At 40.7% G+C, this 21,119-nt stretch overlaps 1 protein-coding gene across 7 annotated transcripts in view; it reads left to right on the top strand.

The window, feature by feature from the left end:
- Positions 1-21,119, top strand: part of LOC117399457 (uncharacterized protein C8orf34 homolog) — a 142,718-nt gene that overhangs the window by 112,379 nt on the left and 9,220 nt on the right. For 5 of the 7 annotated variants that reach the window (XM_059022235.1, XM_059022234.1, XM_059022237.1 and 2 more), the window contains exons 12-13: positions 414-925; positions 2,756-2,852. In XM_059022235.1, the coding sequence (XP_058878218.1) occupies positions 414-925; positions 2,756-2,852 (609 nt within the window). The remainder of the gene's footprint in view (positions 1-413; positions 926-2,755; positions 2,853-21,119) is intronic. The other 2 variants (XM_059022238.1, XM_033998622.3) reach the window with 1 other exon arrangement.

Here is a 21,119-nt window from a genome sequence, read left to right as displayed (position 1 = left end):
AACCTGATATAGTTGTCTAAACCTATATAGTTAAATACATATTCTGCTCATACTTTGAAGGAAAGATAAAGGGCTGAAAAGCTCTGCTTATTATAAATTACTGATATTTATTTCCAATGAATGTAAATACAAAATGTATGTTATTAATAACATGAAAAAGTAGTTGACTTTGACCTGCTTTCCTTGTGCAGGAATGACATACGTACAGATGGACAGATTCCCCCATATACCCCTATATTGTGATACGGTCAATAGCTAAAGCCTGGCCAAACCATGTTTCATTAAAATTGAATAAGCATATACAAACGTAAGAGCACATTACAGACAGTTTAAAAGTTTGCATGTTTTTTAATTTTTTTGAAGTTTTTTTTCATCATCTCTTATTTACAATTATAAGTATTTTCTTGTTGCAGAAGTTGAAAAAGACCTGGCCAAGATTGCTGAAGCCACACAAGTTCGGAGCCCAAACAGTCCACACAGCAGTCTACTTCTGACACCAACTCGTCAAGGCAACCAGCAGGTGTTGCCTGGTCAGAATTCCAGTCCTCAAACACCAGGAAGCCTTGCTGGTAAAAGCAGCCAGCTACAACTCCAAGGAAACAAACCAGCCTCCTTAGCAAACAGTAGATCACAGACACCAAGCAACCAAAACAGTAGGCCCCAAACTCCGAACACACTCACCAGCAGGCCCAGGACACCTTCGGCTCAAGGTAGTAGACCCATGACCCCTAACAGTTTACTGCCACGACCCCTCACTCCTAGCAAACAAGGTAACAAGGAGGGAAACATTGGAAGCCAAAGGAGCAGGCCAGTAACACCTACAAGTCAGGTTGGGCCTCTGCTTTCACCAACGGGACTGGCTATTGGGCAAATAGCTGGAGAAAGTGTGGGAAATGCTGCTACTCAAAGAAACAATCTGTCAGAGGTAAGAAATATTTATACTGAAGCCGAGCAGGGAGTTGATTTTAAATGTTTTTGTAAATCTTAATGAGATACTGTATTATTTAATGTATAGTGTCAAGATTATATTGAAACATCAAGCTAAAACACTGGATCAAAGAGAAAGTATTCATACTCATGTGCTATAGTATGTGGCCGTTTGTGCTGCAGACATCCTTTACAACCATTAACAGCAATTTCTAAAATGTATTTCCTTACCGTTTATTAGCACAATCAGCTCTTTCCATGTGATCCCCTAACATATCTTTACTACATGACATATCTATACATATACTGTACGTTGTGCTGTTTGTATAGTCGGAGTTAGTGGAACATTCATTTGTGTGCTTGGTCGGGTAGAAAGCATCATTAAATGTACATAAAGTTTTATTTTTTCAACTCCTGTCCACGGCCCACTGCTGAGAAGTATTGTTACACTGAAAGCCTTTCTTTGTGAACTCTCTTAATCTCTAACAGGAATTTGAATATTTTTTTGTCAGTTTGGTTGCCTACATCAGAGTTTATTAAAAACGTATACCCTGCAAATCACATTTTATTAAAGCCACCTGCGTTGACTATTGTACTAATATATTCAACAGACTCAGTAATGCTAAAAAAAGGCATGTGGGAATGATGGAAATATCTTTCAGATCTATTTTTTTTCTAATGGAGACTTAAGATTAGTCAATCAATCATCTTTTTTGGTCAACGCGTTCATGGAAACTTTTACAGGAAGCATAGCGACTTCCTTCACCCGGGATGTCAAAAAGTCTTCCATCACCTTTCATTGCTGTAAAAAAAGAGCACATAAAAGTCTTTAGCACGGAAAGTGGGGGTAATTTATTTATTATAGCTTGGCTCAGAGCTTTATACACCAAGGTGTAGTTAATTTAAGGGAAAATAAAAACAGCTGTAGAAGTAATGTGACTACAGTGCATCTTTGCAAATGTTATATGGACCCGTAAGTCTCAAGAGCTTGCTGTGGTTTGTCACTGTTATTCAGTTCATGCTCTGACAGGCTTACTGTATATCATAGAGTGATTTTTATTAAAGTAAAGCTACTGATATATCCTCATCATGTTACATGTTCCATTTATAAATGGTGCAGTAACATCTATCTTTTAAGATAGCTTTTAACACTGGTCAGCAAACCATAATACAGTACATTTTGAATAGATATACTATAGCAAATGGTAGCAAATACTGCAACACTTAGCAACTAATTCATGACAGTTCACAAATATCAGCAATAAAAGAAAATGAAATAAAGTGTGTCATACACTATAGATCAGGGGGCACAACTCCCGGCCTTGAGGGCCATTCTACCCCGGCTATCATTAAATAAGGTTTCATTGGGTCAAGTAAGTAATTTATGGTGTGATTGGAACACATTCCTGGACTCCACTGGCCCTCCCTGTGTGCTTCTGAGATAAAATGAAAGCTTGATAAACCCTGCAGGATTCTTTTTTTTTTATTAATTTGAAATCTCATCATATCACAGTTATTTCAAGAATTTACAGTAATAAACTATAATTGGCATGTGTACAGGTAGAGATAACAACAAGCTTCCACTGATAAATCACAGTCATGTGTAATTGCTGAAGGCTTGTAAAGGTAGAATTACTGCTAGAGGTAAATGTTTGAAACTACCTCTATTCAGTGAATCTTCATCAGGTGTTGAGATTTGAACTCTTAAGTACAAGCTAATTTTTTTTTTTCTTATCAAATTAAGTCATTTTCACCTGTTTCTTCTTAAAATGTGTCACAGCTGGTCTTACCTGAAACGTGTTGGCTCTTTTCTTTTCTCTGTTGGTAGGACGAGTCTTATCAGCAGTTGCAGGCTGCCCATCAGCCATGGCTAATCCCCAGTGACACAGACAGTGATTGTGTGGATCAGGCTGATCAAGACAAATGTGAGTTTAGACTACAAAAGTGGTTTGGGTAGAGAGTTTAAAGGAAATCTATTAAAAGCTTGTCTGTGAAGGTGTCTACCATAAATCAGGACATAACATGGACAAAATAAATTACTATTTAATGTGCATATTGCAATGAGCTATACCTCATTCACATAAAATGTATACATTGTGCACATTTCAATTTATAGGTTGCAATTTTTTCTCAAGGTAAATTGCCCCCTATAAATTTAGCCTGACATTTTGTTGTTTTTTAAAGCCTGAAAAGACTATCCTGGTGGTCTAGTAAGGGAGTGGTAATCTTACATAATTGCACACTTTAATGTGATAAATCACACCCAGTCAGGTTGTCACAACAGCAGATCTGATAGAAGGCATTCAGGTGGCAGGTCCATTTTGTGATTATCATTGAGGAATTGTGACCTATCTGGAACAGTTCATCACCTTGCAGATTTGTTCTGAATATGAACCTGTAATTATATTGACAACAACTGCAAAGTAGGACCCAGGCATTTTGACTATAGCTGCCTTGCAAACTACTTTATCTTTGTTCACACCCAGTGCCCAGCTGGATCTCAATTACCTTGGCACAGATACCTTGACACAGATAATATCACGTATTATTTTTTATTTTCTTTTGGCTTATAGCGAGCTCTATATTAAACGCAGATTTGATCCAGACACTTTTTTTCCCTAGACCTTTTCATTAATTTTTTACACCAGGAGAAACTAGTATGCTACACAAGAGGTCTAAGACATACTGCCAAAAAGTGATGTGTGTGCTGCGCAGCGGTGGGGGTTGTGGATGATGTTGTTATACATCAGTACATCAGCCGGATGTTTCTTCGCTAACCTTAGACCAGTCAGACCCGAAGAATAAAATATTTTTCAGTATTTTTCCTTTTGCTTTTATTTCGGGTGGTGACTCCTCTGAGACCAATATGGAGCCACCAGGAGCCAGTACAGTTCTAGCATATATCTTGTGGGAAAATATGACAGTGGTAGTCATACATGCCAACAGTCCCTTGATCTTTGAGACAGTCCTGAATTCCCACCAAATATTCTGCCTCCCAACTCATTAATACATTTAAATTGATTTAACATATGTTTATGTGTTTTACAAGTAGGACGTATGGTCTATTTAGTGTTCATAGTTTGGGTTCCCATTTGTGTCAGATACAGTGGTTTGCAGAAGTATTCACCCCCTACCAATAATGTCACATTTTGTTGAATTACTAATAATGTATGCACAGTTTTTCAAACAAACTTTTTTTATTCAAAGCTGTAGTGGTTAAACTGAACACTGTTATACGAAAAGTTCAATTTTTGTCTCGTCTGACAAACAAAACCTTTTTCCACATGTCTGCAGTATCATCTACATGCTTTTTCACCATCTCCATACGTGCTTTAAGATGAGGCTTTTTGAGTAATGGCTTCTTTCTTGCCACCCGTCCATACAGGCCAGCTTTGTGTAGGGACCGGTTTATTGTTGACGTGTGAACACTGACTCTCATCTCAGACATAGAACTTTGCAGATCTCTCAAGGTCATTGTTGGCTTCAGAGTGACATCCTGAACCAGTTTCCTGCTTACCCGGCTGCTCAGTTTGGGAGGGCAACCTGATCTGGGTAGTGTCTGGGTGATATGATGCGTCTTCCACTTCTTAATGATGGACTTCACTGTGCTGAGAGGGATAATCAGCGCCTTTGAAATGTTCTTGTACCCTTCTCCTGCTCTGTGCCTCTCTACCACTTTATCCCTGACTTGTTTTCTAAAGCTCCTTGGTCTTCATGGTTGCTTTGTTGGATCACTATGTGAGTTGCAGCTTGAAAGTCTTTATATACCGGAGGGAAACTATCTACAAGTTAAACCACTTTGAGTACACACAGGCTGAAACCATTTCACTAATTTTGTGACCTTTCAAACAAATCATTTGCACCTGAGCTGATTTAGGGCTGCAGTAGCAAAGGGGTTGAATACTTATGCAACTGAGATTAATCTGTTTTTGTCTGTAAATCTTACTTATTTATATTCTATATGTTTTTTTAACTTTATCAATGTGGAGTAGTTTGTGTAGATTCTATATGTAAAGTCTAATTTGAAAACGTTGTGGAGTACACTCAGGTGCCAACAAAATGTTTAGGGGGGTGGATACTTCTGCAAACCACTGTGTGTGTATATATATATATATATATATATATATGTATGTATATATATATATATATATATATATATATATATATATATATATATATATATATATATATATATATATATATATATATGTGTATATATATATATATATATATATATATATATATATATATATATATATATATATATATAGTAACAAAAAAGGTAATTTGTGTACTACAGTGCTTAATACTGAAGAGGTGCTGACCAGTGTAAGGTAATTGTATGTAGTGAAGGTAGAGTCTCTTCGACAATACAAAAGTACAAAAATATTTGAGCCAAACATTCAGTTTTCAAAAGGATTCATTGCACAACTCCTCCAGGTTTATATTCATCAAAATATTCTTTATTTGTTTAAAAACATAGTAGTAAAACAAACAAGCAAACAACGCGTTTCAACTCCAAATGCTTTCTTTTGTGGATTGTTTTTAACAAAGGTTTGCATCTTGGTTTTCGCCCCATGGACATTCATCTTGTTAAGGTATCATTGAATTGTTCGCTCGTGAATTTTTTGACCATCTTCTCTCAATTCTCATGTCAAATCTTTTGCAGTACTCCGAGGATTTTGCCGGGCTGATCAAACGATTGTTCTTCCAAATTTTGTAGAAATCTTTCTTGGTCTTCTGCACCAGTAGCTAGTTGTAGTAGTTCCTGTTCTCCTGTGTGTGTCAATAATAGCCCACAAGTATTTCTGCTATTTTTCTGGTAGTTTCTCCTTTTTCTTTTAGTTGTATCACTGCCATTGTGAGATCGTTGCTGTACTCTTTAGTTTTAACAATTTGTGTTGCTTTTCTGAATCACAACTTTCCAATGTATTTTTCAGCACTTGATTATGTATTTATTTATTCTATAATTATCATTAGGTGTTGGTTTTCAATCATGATAATTGTCAATAATTAGCAACGAATGGGTTTCATACGAAATATGTTGATTGCCCAAATACTTTTGTCAAAGTATGAAATTAGTTTGTGCATGTTATTTTTCATTGCATGCATGTTATGTAATAATTTTTGTTTTATTATAAAGCTGAATCTCTAATTTCATTTATATTTTTCAATAGAATAATTATAAATTATAGAAATCACTGTTTTTTTTTTAACTGACGAAATACTTTTGTCTGCGACTGTGTGTGTGTGTGTATATATATATATATATATATATATATATATATATATATATATAAACAGTGTGTGTTTACGGAATTGACAGGCTGATGCAGTACAAAATAGAAATATAGCACATATAGCAAATATACAAATATTAATGGAGAAAAACATTAAACTCCCTTCTAAATGTTATGAATAATACTATGTCCATAGTGTTGGGTTGAAGTTTGCCTCCAACTACAGATATTTCAGCAGTTGATGGCTAGGGAGCAGTTGTCAGTGTATTTGAAGGAATAGTTACAATGAAGCTGAAATGGTGTGCAGTTTTATATATTATAGTGTCACAAAGACGGCCGGAGTGGGTGGCGTCAGACCAGAAACAGGAACACAAACGACAGAGAGATGGGATTTTGGTGAGGCTGAACGCGTGATCGCGTTCAGCATTTAATAAACAGAACAGAAAATAAAAGGTTGGAACAGACAAAAACACTGGACACGGCACTACACGCCAAAATAAATAGACAAACAAAACGGACTACACAGACAAACGGTGCACGGAGACAAACAAACACGGTGAGTGAAAACACTTAACTATTCTTCTTCTTCTTCTTATTACCTCCGTCTCCAATCCCGTTCTCCACTCACTGAACACCTAACCCCGAGTGACAGAAACGTGCATCTATATATACTGTTTGTGCTGGGATTCAATTACTAATTAATTATTCACTTGAATCCCAGCACGTGAATTCATTACGTGCAACCCCGTGCCACACATTATATTTTAAATGCACGTGCGTGATGTGCAATCCCGTGCCTAAATACAAATATACACTTTTTAAATACACGTGAAACACAGACCCGTTTATATCCCGTGTACCAATGACTATACACCAACATTAACACACGCACGCAACACACAAATGCACACAGGGACGGGGCACATTGCCACATATACCCCCCCTTGTGCGCAGCACACATGGCCTCAACGGCCACCTCCCCCCTTAAAAATCCAGCAGTCCAGGACAAAGTCTCGGGCTGGGAAGGGAGGCTTCAGTGGGCCCATGGCTGGCCATGCTGTCAGCACCCCTGCCGGTAGTGGCACGGCTGACAGCCTGTTGGTTTGCTCCTGCAGCGAAACTGCTGCTGGGGAAAGTGGTCTCCTGACCTCTCCCCCTGTCTTTGTAGCCGGTAGCTCCCTTTGGTGGGGCTCCGACCACAGTACTGCCGGCAGCGAAGAAGCTGCAGTGGGAGCAGGTCTCCGGACCTCCCCCACGATCTCCGGCAGCGAAACTGCTGCAGTGGGAGCAGGTCTCCAGACCTCCCCCACGATCTCCGGCAGCGAAACTGCTGCAGTGGGAGCAGGTCTCCTGACCTCCCCCACGATCTCCGGCAGCGAAACTGCTGCTGGGGTTGGTGGTCTCCAGACCTCCTCCCCCTTCTTCGTGGCCGGCAGCTCCCCTTTCTGGGGCTCCGGCCACCGTACTCCCTGCGGAGGTACGGGCAGCAGAGGCAGCTCCTGCTCCTCTGCTCCGGGCGGTGGCAGAGGCAGCTCCAGCTCCTCTGCTCCTGGCGGTGGTGGAGGCAGAGGTAGCTCCAGCTCCTCTGCTCCTGGCGGTGGTGGAGGCAGAGGCAGCTCCAGCTCCTCTGCTCCTGGCGGTGGTGGAGGCAGAGGCAGCTCCAGCTCCTCTGCTCCTGGCGGTGGTGGAACCAGCAGGTATTCACCCTCTGCTGGTGGAGGTGGGAGGGGCAAGCAGTCCTCCCACTGCGGTGGAGGTGGAACCAGCAGGTATTCACCCTCTGCTGGTGGAGGTGGGAGGGGCAAGCAGTCCTCCCACTGCGGTGGAGGTGGAACCAGCAGGCATTCACCCTCTGCTGGTGGAGGTGGGACCAGCAGGTATTCACCCTCTGCTGGCAGCTTGGGTCCTAGGGCTGTGGAAGCCCCGACTTCCCTCTCTTCGGGCTATGGACGCACCGACTCCTCCCTTTTGGGCTGTGGACGCCCCGACTCCTCCCTGTTGGGCTGTGGACGCACCGACTCCTCCCTGTTGGGCTGTGGACGCACCGACGCCTCCCTGTTGGGCTGTGGACACACCGACTCCTCCCTTTTGGGCTGTGGACGTTCGGGCTCCTCCCACTCAGGCTGTGGACGTTCGGGCTCCTCCCACTCAGGCGTAGGACGTTCGGGCTCCTCCCACTCAGGCGTAGGACGTTCGGGCTCCTCCCACTCAGGCGTAGGACGTTCAGGCTCCTCCCGCTTGGGCTGTGGACGCTCAGGCTCCTCCCGCTTGGGCTGTGGAGGCAAAACCAGCAGGAATTCTTCCTCTGCTGGTGGAGACGGGGACAGCAGGCATTCTTCCTCTGCTGGTGGGACTGCTACCTGGGCTGCTGTTCCACTTATAATTGCCTCCAGGTAGCTGAGGACCAAACCCACACCTTCCTCCCAGGTGCTTACGGTCTGCTCCCTTGCATAAGCCTCCCATCGTTCCCTATCCATAAACTGCAGGAACTGGACGACTACTGGTATAGACTGGGCCTCCAGCCCAGCATTTTCCAGCATCCAGTCCCGCACTTTGATGGCGTCTTCTGCCATTTTTTTATTTTATATATTTTTTTTTAAATCCAAAACTGCGGTTCCTGCTCTGGCCTGAGTCCTGGAGGCGCTGTCGATCCCACGCAGGACACCACGTGTCACAAAGACGGCCGGAGTGGGTGGCGTCAGACCAGAAACAGGAACACAAACGACAGAGAGATGGGGTTTTGGTGAGGCTGAACGCGTGATCGCGTTCAGCATTTAATAAACAGAACAGAAAATAAAAGGTTGGAACAGACAAAAACACTGGACACGGCACTACACGCCAAAATAAATAGACAAACAAAACGGACTACACAGACAAACGGTGCACGGAGACAAACAAACACGGTGAGTGAAAACACTTAACTATTCTTCTTCTTCTTCTTATTACCTCCGTCTCCAATCCCGTTCTCCACTCACTGAACACCTAACCCCGAGTGACAGAAACGTGCATCTATATATACTGTTTGTGCTGGGATTCAATTACTAATTAATTATTCACTTGAATCCCAGCACGTGAATTCATTACGTGCAACCCCGTGCCACACATTATATTTTAAATGCACGTGCGTGATGTGCAATCCCGTGCCTAAATACAAATATACACTTTTTAAATACACGTGAAACACAGACCCGTTTATATCCCGTGTACCAATGACTATACACCAACATTAACACACGCACGCAACACACAAATGCACACAGGGACGGGGCACATTGCCACATATAGTTAATACATTTAGGAACAACATCAAAATACTCCTTTTAGACCAGTCTTGCTTGTAATTTTGGCATTGCACAAAATTACAAGTGTGTAGTATTCTGGATATGTATGTATGCATGTAAACATGGAATAAAAGTTAGAATATTAAATTATTATTCAGAATACATATTTGCAATACTCATACAATATGTTGTGTACGTAAACATACTGACAATTTCCTCCAGCAAAATTACATTCCAGATTAGTCTCAGTAAATTAGAAAATTTTAAAATGTGCTGTTTTAATCACGTTTCAGGGCACTGTTGTAATTATCGACTGAATGATTTACACTGTGCCTGATGGTCTACACGAACATGACGTTTTTGTTAATGTTTCAAAGAGATGTTCAACATAGTTTGAGAATGATTGACTTAGGAAACGTTTGTTTTATCAAAGTCCCCAGAGGCAAGATATTGGCCAAACATCTTTGCATTTTATTATTCTGCTGTCACCTCGAAAGTCTGAAATTTCAGACTCCTTGGCAAAAGTAAATGTATGATGTAATTTAGGCATTTTAGACTGGCGTCAAATCAATCATACACAGTTTAAGATGGATGATTTTTATTTAAGATAACTGGTTGATAAAGAAATAGCTTTATATAGAAGTGTTAATACTTCAGCAAATAGACTGCATTTGTAAAGCGTGTTTATCGGATGTTTAACTTTAGGCTTAGAGTTATGCAAGTGCAAATATAAGTAAAAGGGAGTGTAATGAAACTTCAACAGGTATTTATAAAAGTCATTAAAAGCCTGTTTAGCTAGATGTGGCTAAATCTGAGATAGAGACAGTTTAATCATGTTAATTCATATAAAGTATATGCATTACAAGATGTCTATCTCCAGTTGTCACAGTGTTCTGATATTAATGCTAAACTAAAATAAAAAAAGAAACAATAAAAACACTAATAACAGTGGCATTATCTTTATTTTGCTTTAAGCAAAATATTAACCTTTGGCTCCTTCATTTTGCCATCACAGTGACATTATTGGACTGTAAACAAATGGAAAATAAACACAGTAAATAAATACTTGATACAATCTGACAGTAGTTCCCAACCTTTAAAATGTTCTCACGAACCACTATCTGCATTATTATGTTTAGCACAGTGGTTAAAAGTGGCAGTATTAAATCTTTTTTTCTACTTTGGAACAGTACTACAAAAGGCCCAGTTACAATAATAATTAAAACAAATAATAATAATAATAAAAGCTGTACTTTTCAAGATTTTTTCAGAACCACTCTAAAAATGGGCCACTTGCTTTAAAAATACAGTATACCCAAATATAATAGCATTGTACTTCCTGCAGATACCCTGAATTATTTGTACCACATTTATCAGGTTATAGGCACAAAGAGGTGCTTAAAGATTTTAATGTGATGTGAAACTGCTGCCAGCCAACATCCTTCACATCCTGTTTTGTAACAAAGATAGAAATTCTACTAGTCCCGCAAGATCGAAATTCAGACTGGTTCTATTACGTAATTTTGCTTCTAGAAAATCTCTCAATTGACAAAAGTTATTTGCAACACAGACGCTGGAAACATGTAGGGAGCATGCCATGCAAATAGTCGTGACAGTTTGTGGACTGACATTAACCATCCCGCGAGGGCTGGCATAACTTTTTGGTGCTTTCTGAAATCAAAATACAAGACCTTTGCTTCAGTCATACACTGGAACATGCAGTAGGACTAAACAGGACTGCAGATTAAAGTTGTAGGTTACAAGATTTTATTTAGTAACTTTCAGTTTTTTTACTTGAAAGTAATTGACATTTAGAATCTGTAACACTTTCATCACTTATTTTGTTTTTTTGGATTAATAAATGCTATTCATTAATGCATAGTGTACTGGTTTTGGTTCAACACTTGCAGCACTCACTAAAAGTCCAATGCTCAGTGTAACAAAGGATATCCTGTTTGTTGTCAGATTGTCTTACACTAAGGCCAAAAAAGCTCTATGTGAACTCTGTGTAATGTAAAAAACTTACTCAAACTGCTATTTAAAGAATTAGCATTATTACCTAATTATATAACAAAAGTTCCACTTTGAAAGTCTCAGAGACAGACTATAAAACTCCTTCTCTGTCTGCCTATGTGGCTTAATAGTACTAAAGGAAGAGTCCTGGGGGATGGATTTTAATCAGTTGAATTTACACCCAGGGCCTTGGATTGCCTTGTTAAAACTGGAAGGACCGGTTCATAAGTACTGTCTTTTTGATCTTACAAGAAGTAATTATGTATACTGTAACGTTGCTAGGTTCCAGGATGAATGGAGTCAGACAAGGTAGGTATTTTAAAGGCTTGAGCCTGTATTTATTTAAACAGCAAAATAAATATAAGCAAGGGAAGGGTACTGGGAGCAAACACAAAATAAACTGGTGATTCGATATTTCGTTCTTTTTGTTCTTTCTTTCCCTTTCCTCACGCTCTATCCTGCCACTTCTACCGTTCGCGCCAAGACCGGTGGTCGATGGTACTGTGCCCCCTATTTATGCCCTCGCTCAATCCCTGTTCCCCTCCAATCACTCACATACCTTCCTCCCTACACCTCGCCTCCAGCATGCACTCACAGTCACCCACTCACACAAGTTAACCCCCGAGGGACCCCCACCCTCCCAGGGATGGTCACAATACATTGTGGGCTGTTTAAAGGTTGTCTTATAATCACTTTTGTTTATTCCCCTTAATAAACATCCAGGAAGTCTGTCCCATCTTCACTAGATCCACCATCTCCCTTCAGCACTGCCTTAACACTAGAAGTGCCGCGGTTATACTCATACCTAAAACCGCTGCCGGTAGTTATTATGACGGTTACATTTTAAACAACATCAGTATTAAAATGTAAGACAAACTCAAAAGTTGTATTCAAGCACATCATATCAAACATCTGCACAGCTGAAATGCCATATTTAAATGAAGAATTACACATAAAAGGGTTATTTTCTAACTTACCACATATAAAGCACTACTTCACAAAATGAAAAACTATAATAAAATAAACATTTCAAAAGAAACGTGTGTGTAAAAACGAAAGTAGTTTTTAATTTAAAACGAAAGTAACATATGTTTTCTCTTGCATACCCACTCGGTGCAGCACGGAATCCAGGTTGAGCTGCTGCAGCCTGCTGCTTTGCAGTTTTCTGATCATAATGTTTCTGCCAAAGCGCTGTGGCAAGCTTCAAGATGAAATCTTTCCTACTGCTATTTTCCCTGGTGCATTCCTTGTACAAAACAAAGGAATTGATGGCTGCCAGGTCCAGTAGAGATAACAACAGGTTTGTATATAAAAACAAAATAGAATATTGTAGGTTATATTCAAAATAAAAACATGTATTGTAAAAGGCAGTCAAAATGACTGCTCTGGCGGTTCTAGGTGGGCGGGATTATAACTTCCTTATTTTCGTGATCCTGCCTTTCAAACGCCGTCAGGGTATTTAATACATGTATTTAGGAAAAGTCATACAGTACTGTGCAAAAGTTTTAGGCAGGTGTGAAAAAATGCTGTAAAGTAAGAATGCTTTCAAAAATAGACATGTTAATAGTTTATATTTATCAATTAACAAATTGCAAAGTGAGTGAACAGAAGAAAAATCTACATCAAAACAATATTTGGTGTGACCACACTTTGCCTTCAAAACAGCATCAATTCTTCTAGGTACACTTGCACACAGTTTTTGAAGGAACTCGGCAGGTAGGTTGGCCCAAACATCTTGGAGAACTAACCACAGTTCTTCTGTGGATTTAGGCAGCCTCAGTTTCTTCTCTCTCTTCATGTAATCCCAGACGATGTTGAGATCAGGGCTCTGTGGGGGCCATACCATCACTTCCAGGACTCCTTGTACTTCTTTACGCTGAAGATGGTTCTTAATGACTTTCGCTGTATGTTTAGGGTCGTTGTCATGCTGCAGAATAAATTTGGGGCCAATCAGATGCCTCCCTGATGGTATTGAATGATGGATAAGTATCTGCCTGTACTTCTCAGCATTGAGGAGACCATTAATTCTGACCAAATCCCCAACTCCATTTGCAGAAATGCAGCCCCAAACTTGCAAGGAACCTCCACCATGCTTCACTGTTGCCTGCAGACACTCATTCGTGTACCGCTCTCCAGCCCTTCGGCGAACAAACTGCCTTCTGCTACAGCCAAATATTTCAAATTTTGACTCATCAGTCCAGAGCACCTGCTGCCATTCTTCTGCACCCCAGTTCCTGTGTTTTCGTGCATAGTTGAGTCGCTTGGCCTTGTTTCCATGTCGGAGGTATGGTTTTTGGCCGCAAGTCATCCATGAAGGCCACTTCTGACCAGACTTCTCCGGACAGTAGATGGGTGTACCAGGGTCCCACTGTTTTCTGCCAATTCTGAGCTGATGGCACTGCTGGACATCTTCCGATTGCGAAGGGAACTAAGCATGATGTGTCTTTCATCTGCTGCAGTAAGTTTCCTTGGCCGACCACTGCGTCTACGGTCCTCAACGTTGCCCGTTTCTTTGTGCTTCTTCATAAGAGCTTGGACAGCACATCTGGAAACCCCTGTCTGCCTTGAAATTTCTGCCTGGGAGAGACCTTGCTGATGCAGTATAACTACCTTGTGTCTTGTTGCTGTGCTCAGTCTTGCCATGGTGTCTGACTTTTGACAGTAAACTGTCTTCAGCAACCTCACCTTGTCAACTGAGTTTGGCTGTTCCTCACCCAGTTTTATTCTTCCTACACAGCTGTTTCTGTTTCGGTTAATGATTGTGTTTCAACCTACATATTGAATTGATGATCATTAGCACCTGTTTGGTATAATTGTTTAATCATACACCTGACTATGTGCCTACAAAATCCCTGACTTTGTGCAAGTGTACCTAGAAGAATTGATGCTGTTTTGAAGGCAAAGGTTGGTCACACCAAATATAGATTTGATTTAGATTTTTCTTCTGTTCACTCACTATGCATTTAGTTAATTGATAAATATAATCTATTAACATGTCTATTTTTGAAAGCATTCTTACTTTACAGCATTTTTTCACACCTGCCTAAAACTTTTGCACAGTACTGTATATGGACAACCGCATAACTTTCAGACACGCAGAGTAATTTAAATTAGAAAACCTCAAACCATCAAAATGACTGCCATGGCGGTTCTAGTGTTAAAGCCTTGAGTAGAGAGGGCCTGGTCTACATTTTGGCATAAAACTATAGAAAAGGAATTTCTGGCACCTCTATGCTGGAAGCAGTTTTTTTTTTCTTTTTTTGTACTGCTGATCAGGATTTTCTGGACAAGCTTTGCCACCATTTTATCGCTTTTTTTTCTTGGCAAGATCAGTCAGTCACATGGCTTCTCACACATGCAATAAAGTCAACATTAACATTGTGTTTCTTTTATGTCTTATTCCTTTACATTTAAAAGTTATTTATCAAAACCAGTTAGAATGATTATTAGGGTCTACATTTTGTTAGGTAAGATTTAGGATTGAACAAGGACCTCAACTACATTTGTAATGTAGTTTTGCAGGTTTTTTTTTCATGGCAAGAGGTATGCAACTATACATTATGTTATATTGGGTTGTAACTTATATGTACATTTCTATATTATATAAATTACCAGTATGTAAATGGTGTTTAGTGTTTCTTTTTTCGTTTAGTTTTTAAACCGTTTTACTACAGTAACACCCACAAGGTTAAAGTACAGTAACTATGAACTTGTAAGTATAGATACCTACATAGAATAGATCATTGGACTTGTAATTCTATAGTAGTTAGATGCAAATTTCTCATTCAAACAAAATACAATTTAAATAACACAGGACCCTTTCTTGCTCAGAGGTATTTTTGGATTGAATGTTTTCTGTTTTAAATCAAAGACTGATTGAGCCCAAATGCAGCTGTGGGGATCAGGTCTGTATCAGCCTTTATGAGACCCAAACCTGAATATTGGAATGGTACAGTACCTGAGTAATGAGTAGAAAAAAAATGGTTTGTTCATAACTCCACAGTGACTCCTGGAAGGTGAAGAGCTGATGTTGGTACTGGCTTTCTCTACATTGTTGCGTGCCAGTGCTTGCATCTGATCAGCAGCCAGCTGCTCTGTAAGAGCAAAGGATCCGCAGTCATTTCCTGTTATTCCTCGTTTTTCCACAGTGGGGTAACCGCTAACCCTATCACAGGCAACAATTACCCCTCAGTCAACAGTTTGATAGAAGATAGCATTCCCCCATTGTTATTAAACTCTTTAAAAAAAAAATTTAAAAAAAGTAAGAAGTTATCTTCTTAATTTTGCTGGCTAAGCAGCTTCAAGTTTAATAAGACAATCAAAGCATTAAAAAATTGAAAGCTTCAGCATTTAATATTTGAGTATTGATAATAAGTGCCAAGAAAATCCAGATGTTTACCATGTCCTATCCAATTTGGAGTTTTTAATTTTCATTGCAGGGATTATAAACAGTATCCTGGTAGCTTACCAGTCGCATTTCCTGCGGTCCCTCTCTACGAACCACAGGCCCTCACCACAACAGCTGGATGAGCTGCGCCTGGTGAACAAAAACCTGCTCCGTGTGTCCAAACTCAACAGACAGGCTCTAGGCAGAAACCTGGCTGCTCTGGTAGCGGCCCGCAGGCAGTTTTGACTTTCCCCATGATTCATGGACATGGACAAAGCACTGCTGTTGGATGCCCCGGTGACTCCAGGGCATACGTTTGGTCCCACAGCAGACGAGATGCTACAGTGCTCTCACCGTATGCAAGAATCCATTAAGGAACTGGTTTGCCTGCTTCCCTTCGGGACCAGCCTACGGCTGCTTGCCACGGAGGACATAATAGATTCCGCTGCCCTGCACAAAGACAGAAGGTGCAGGCTAAGCCACAGGCAAAACAGCAGCCCAAGGAGTTTGCTGCCACTGGCCCAGGGCCCCGTTTTCCATCTGGGTGCTTACTACTGTTCAGACCGGCTATTCACTACAATTCAAGCAAGGTCCCCCTTCCTTTCGGGGCGTGACTACAACATCAGTTTTAATCACACCGCTGTGGTGTTTCAGAAGATGGCAACTCTGCTGCAAAAATGGGCAAGTCGCATGATAGACCCCCTCAAGATGGAGGAAGGGTTCTAATGGTTCTACTCCAGGTACTTCCTAGTGCCAAAGCGTGACGGTGGCCTCAGACCGATACTTCACCTCAGACAGGTCAACCTGTATCTGACACGAAGGTGGTTCAAGATGTTGACAATGAGTCTCCAGCACCGGCAGATGCCCACACGGAACTTGTCACTGGCCATTTTCAATGGTTGGGCCTTGCGGTGAATCATTTGAAGAGCCAGCTCACACCTTCTCAGACACCCTCCTATCTCGGAGTGTGCTTGGACTCCAGGTACATGCTGGCCACTCTGTCGGATGGCAGAGTGCAGAGAATAGCCACATGTTTACAGCCCTTTCAGCTCAAGATTGCTTACAGTAGTAACATTCCAGAAACTTCTGGGCCTGATGGCAACAGTTTCCCAGACCCTTAAATTGGGTCTCCTGCACATGCATCCTTTGCAGGCCTGGTTCGTGACCGCCTATTGACAGTGTCTCACCTCTGTCTAAGGGCACTCTCTTGGTGGAAACAGCCGGCCCATCTATGCCTAGGTGTAGCGCTGGGCAGTGTCACCAGAAGGGATGTTGTCACCACGGACGCATCCAGCTTGGTCTGGGGCGCTGTGTGGAATGGACAGGGTGTGCAAGGTGTGTGGAAACCCCCATGGAAGGGCCTCCACATCAATGTTTTAGAGCTGCAGGAAGTTTACCTGGCCTTGCAGATTTTTTTACACAAAGTTCAAGGGAGACATTTGCTTATACGCACAGACAACTCAATAGTGGTGGCCTACATCAACCACCAGGGTGTCCTGCGATCTTTTGCTGTGGGTACACAAGAACCTCCTCTCACTTTGGGCAGTTCATCTGCCCGGGCTGATGAACTGGTCGGCATACATTCTCTCAAGGGGAGTCCCTACCAGCTCAGAGATAGACCTTTTTGCCTCCCACAGTCCCCTGATTCAGCTCCTGAGCAACCAATCGTGGAGACTGCCGACGCACCACAGCCTGCTCAGCCAAGGGACTGGGACTTTCCAACAGGGTTATTGACACCCTACAGAATGCCAGGCCAGCATCCACGCATTCCTAGTATGGGTACAATTGGAGTGTCTTCCAGACGTGGTGTCTGCCTCGTGGGTTTTACCCCATGTCTTGTCCCATGGCAGTTGTACTGCAATTTTTTCAGGACCTTTTTGACGAAGGGAAATCCCCCTCCATGTTCAAGGTCTATCTGGCAGCTATTTCAGCTTGCCACGTCAAGATTGACCCTAGGAGCTCACTTCCTGGAGGGGCAATTTTTGAAAGGGGCTCGGCCGCTTCGGACGCCTATGAAGGACATTGTCCCTCAATGGAGGCGAAACATGGTGCTTAATGCACTCATGAAGCCTCCATCTGAACCCCTGCGTTCAGCTGAGCTGAAATTGCTATCTTTTAAAGCAACTTTCTTGCTTGCTATCACCTCCACAAAGCCGGTGAGTGAGATGCAGGCATTCCCTATCGTGAAAGCCTGCTTTTTTTTTTTTAACAAAGGCCGGGACAAAGGTTATACACCCACCTCTTTTCCAGTCTGAAAGGGCCCTGGCATATTATGTTGACCGCACAAAAAGTTGGAGGCAGTCTGAACAATTTTTTGTCAGCTATGGGGCAAAGCCCCGGGGTCAAGCCCTGTCTAAGCAACGGCTGTCCAAGTGGATAGCAGACATGGTCAGGACTGCCTATGAGCTGACCAACTTGCCCCCTCCAGAGCTCACTGCCCATTCCACCAGGGGCCTTGCAATTTCGTGGGCTTTATTCCAGGGTGCATCTGTCAAGGACATATGCAATGCGGCTGTGTGGCCTACTCCCCATACCTTCACTAGGTTCTACAGGCTAAATGTCGTGGATCCTCAAAACTCTGATTAAGGGTGTTAAAGGCGGCTTCCCAGTCGACCCTTAAAACACATGCACAGAGGTGAAACTCTCAGTTTTTCACCCTAACTACTTGCTACTGGGGTGCCGAATGGTAACACACAAGGCAGACTCTTGGCTTAGCCTTGTAGCTTTCCAGTATACTCAATTGTTCAGCAATGGTTACATTTCATACTTGAAAGGGAACGTTGGGTTAGAAATGTAACCACAACCTTCAAGGTTGCTGCGTCCATTATTCGAAGCAGGCTTGAAGGAAAAGTGACGCTGAGATCTATGACAGCAGTACTTTTGATCCCTCGGGGGCGGGGTCACGACTGGGTCACAAGCTCAAAGAGCAGCTCTTACAAAGAATTGGCTTCACTGTAAACCAGAAGGTAGTTTTCGTTGTAGCCATTGTACACATTGTGCCAATACCATGGATACAAAAGCCTTTTACCATCCACACTGGCACTAAGTATAAAATAATAGGTTTTTCAACTGCAATACGACACATGTCGTTAATATGCTTAAATGCCTGTGTGGTCTTGTATGTATGCTGTAGGCCAAATGAAAAGAGCCCTTAAAGTATGAATAGCCGAGCATTAAAGCAGCTATACGTAATAGAAATATGGATTATGATATTGCCTGACATTATATTACAGCTAATCATGGCACAGCATCTTCCTTGAAATTCTATGGTAAAGAGAAGATTAGTCTCTCAAGTAGAGGTGGGGACTTGATTAATAGGTTACGACGCCGTGACTGCTGTTGGATTTATACACTGAATACTTTAGAACCGAGGGGACTTAATGAAGAACTTAGCTTAGCCTTGTTTCTCTCGTTTTCTCTAGTTGTTATTGGTATATATAATACCATCTTTGAAGTAATCCCTGTAATTATGTTGTTCCTTATAACAGGATTATTAGGTGCTTTTTGAATTTTAATATATTCCTTTTTCTGTATTGTTTTTTCCTTTTTTGATTTAAAATTGATATTTAATGTATGTTTAGTATGCAAATATTCAGTGATTATTATTGAATCATCTCAATATATTTGCCCCTTTTGAAACCTGTATATAATGGGTTTTTGTAGACAATTAGATCACAAATACCTATATGGGAAGTCTTTCCAATTATGTGTAAATGACCAGTGGTGTTCTTGCTAATTAAATTAAAGTTTATATGGGGCCTATGTATACTAGTTTCTCCAGATTACTCTGAGGAAGACGATAGTAGCGTCGAAACGTTAGCACTTCTGTATGGACTATAATAACTGTCTCACAAACATGGATTAATTCAAGTTACACTGCGAAACTACCAAGTGTGCTCTCACCTTCTATGCTTTTCCTGGAGAGCCCATTTAGTGAAGTCATCAGTGGTAAGCAGCCTATTCGAATTCACTGTCCTGCTGTGATTGAGCACCTGCTACTGTTTGAAATGTACCTGCTGAAGCGCGGAGGCGTGTCTTGATCTATTCAGGATTCGGGTCTTTAGGAGGTAAATACCCATTCGGTAATGGTTACATTTCTATTTCAGGGAACCAGGGAAGTTTTTTTTTTTATCTATAATGAGTATTTTAATAAAACATTGTATTTGATATTTTTTTTCAGTTCTTATGAATGAAAAGAAAATGTTTATCTTCTGTTTCGTTGTTTGCTTTGCCTTTATTTTTTCTAGGAGTATGATTGAGAGCCAGCGGCCTGCATTTTATTACAAATCTCTGATAAATGCGGCTGCTGTAAATACAATCACCTTTGCCACCTTTGATTTCCATGTCTATTCTGTTACACTGGATTACCATGACACAATCAAAATAAATATTGTACCATATTTGTAAAGGGTGTTTAACTTTAGACATGGCTAAGAGTTACACGAGTGTAAATTGGGGTTAAGAACTTATGTCTGAAAGGGCTTTCAATGAAACTTCAAGCATTAAAAAAACTATTTAAACACCTATTTTAGCTAAGTGCATCTAAATGTGAGATGGGTCCTGTTTACCTATGTTCTTGTAGATACAAGTGCAGGCAAGTGTAAAAGTAATGTTGAATGTAAATGTAAAAAGCTAACCAAAATACAATAGCATTTGTTAAACAAGGGTATAGGGCTTGTTGTCTTGTTTTAAGCTCTTTTAGTCAAATACCCTGTCATTCTTTTTTCCTTTCCTTTCCTTTACTACTGATTTAAATAATCACTTAAAATGTACTTATCAGTTTTTAAGCACAGCTAAAATAATTTACACGCTCTCTGAATATGGTCCATTGTGCTTTGTAAATATATGCAATGTGTGCTAGTACATTGCATTTTGCTAGGAAATGATTAAAATATCTTGCAGAACCTTAGTTCTAACATAGTTAATGCAAGACATTTTGATAAATAATTCCATGCTGTAAAAAACAAAAAAATACTGAAATAAAACAAGTCAGAAGCCAGTTGTCTGCATGCTGTGATTGGAATGCTGTTTAAACAAGAAAAAAAAAAGTTACACCACAAGAATGATTTTTTTCAACAAACTGGAATGTTATTTTAACTGAGGAAAATGGAAAAAAGCAATTTAAATGGAAGTAACATTTTATAAATAAAGAAAAGTAAGGCAACATACTTCAATGTAAAGTGTACACAGTATTGTGTTGTGAGGCTGTATTTCTATGTATAATTTTTCTCTGTTGTAACTAAACTAAGTATCCCTATTATATAGTTTGAT

Source organism: Acipenser ruthenus, chromosome 4 (assembly GCF_902713425.1).
Source record: "Acipenser ruthenus chromosome 4, fAciRut3.2 maternal haplotype, whole genome shotgun sequence".
Taxonomy (NCBI): Eukaryota; Metazoa; Chordata; class Actinopteri; order Acipenseriformes; family Acipenseridae; genus Acipenser; species Acipenser ruthenus.
This window is presented reverse-complemented; position numbering and strand designations above follow the sequence as displayed.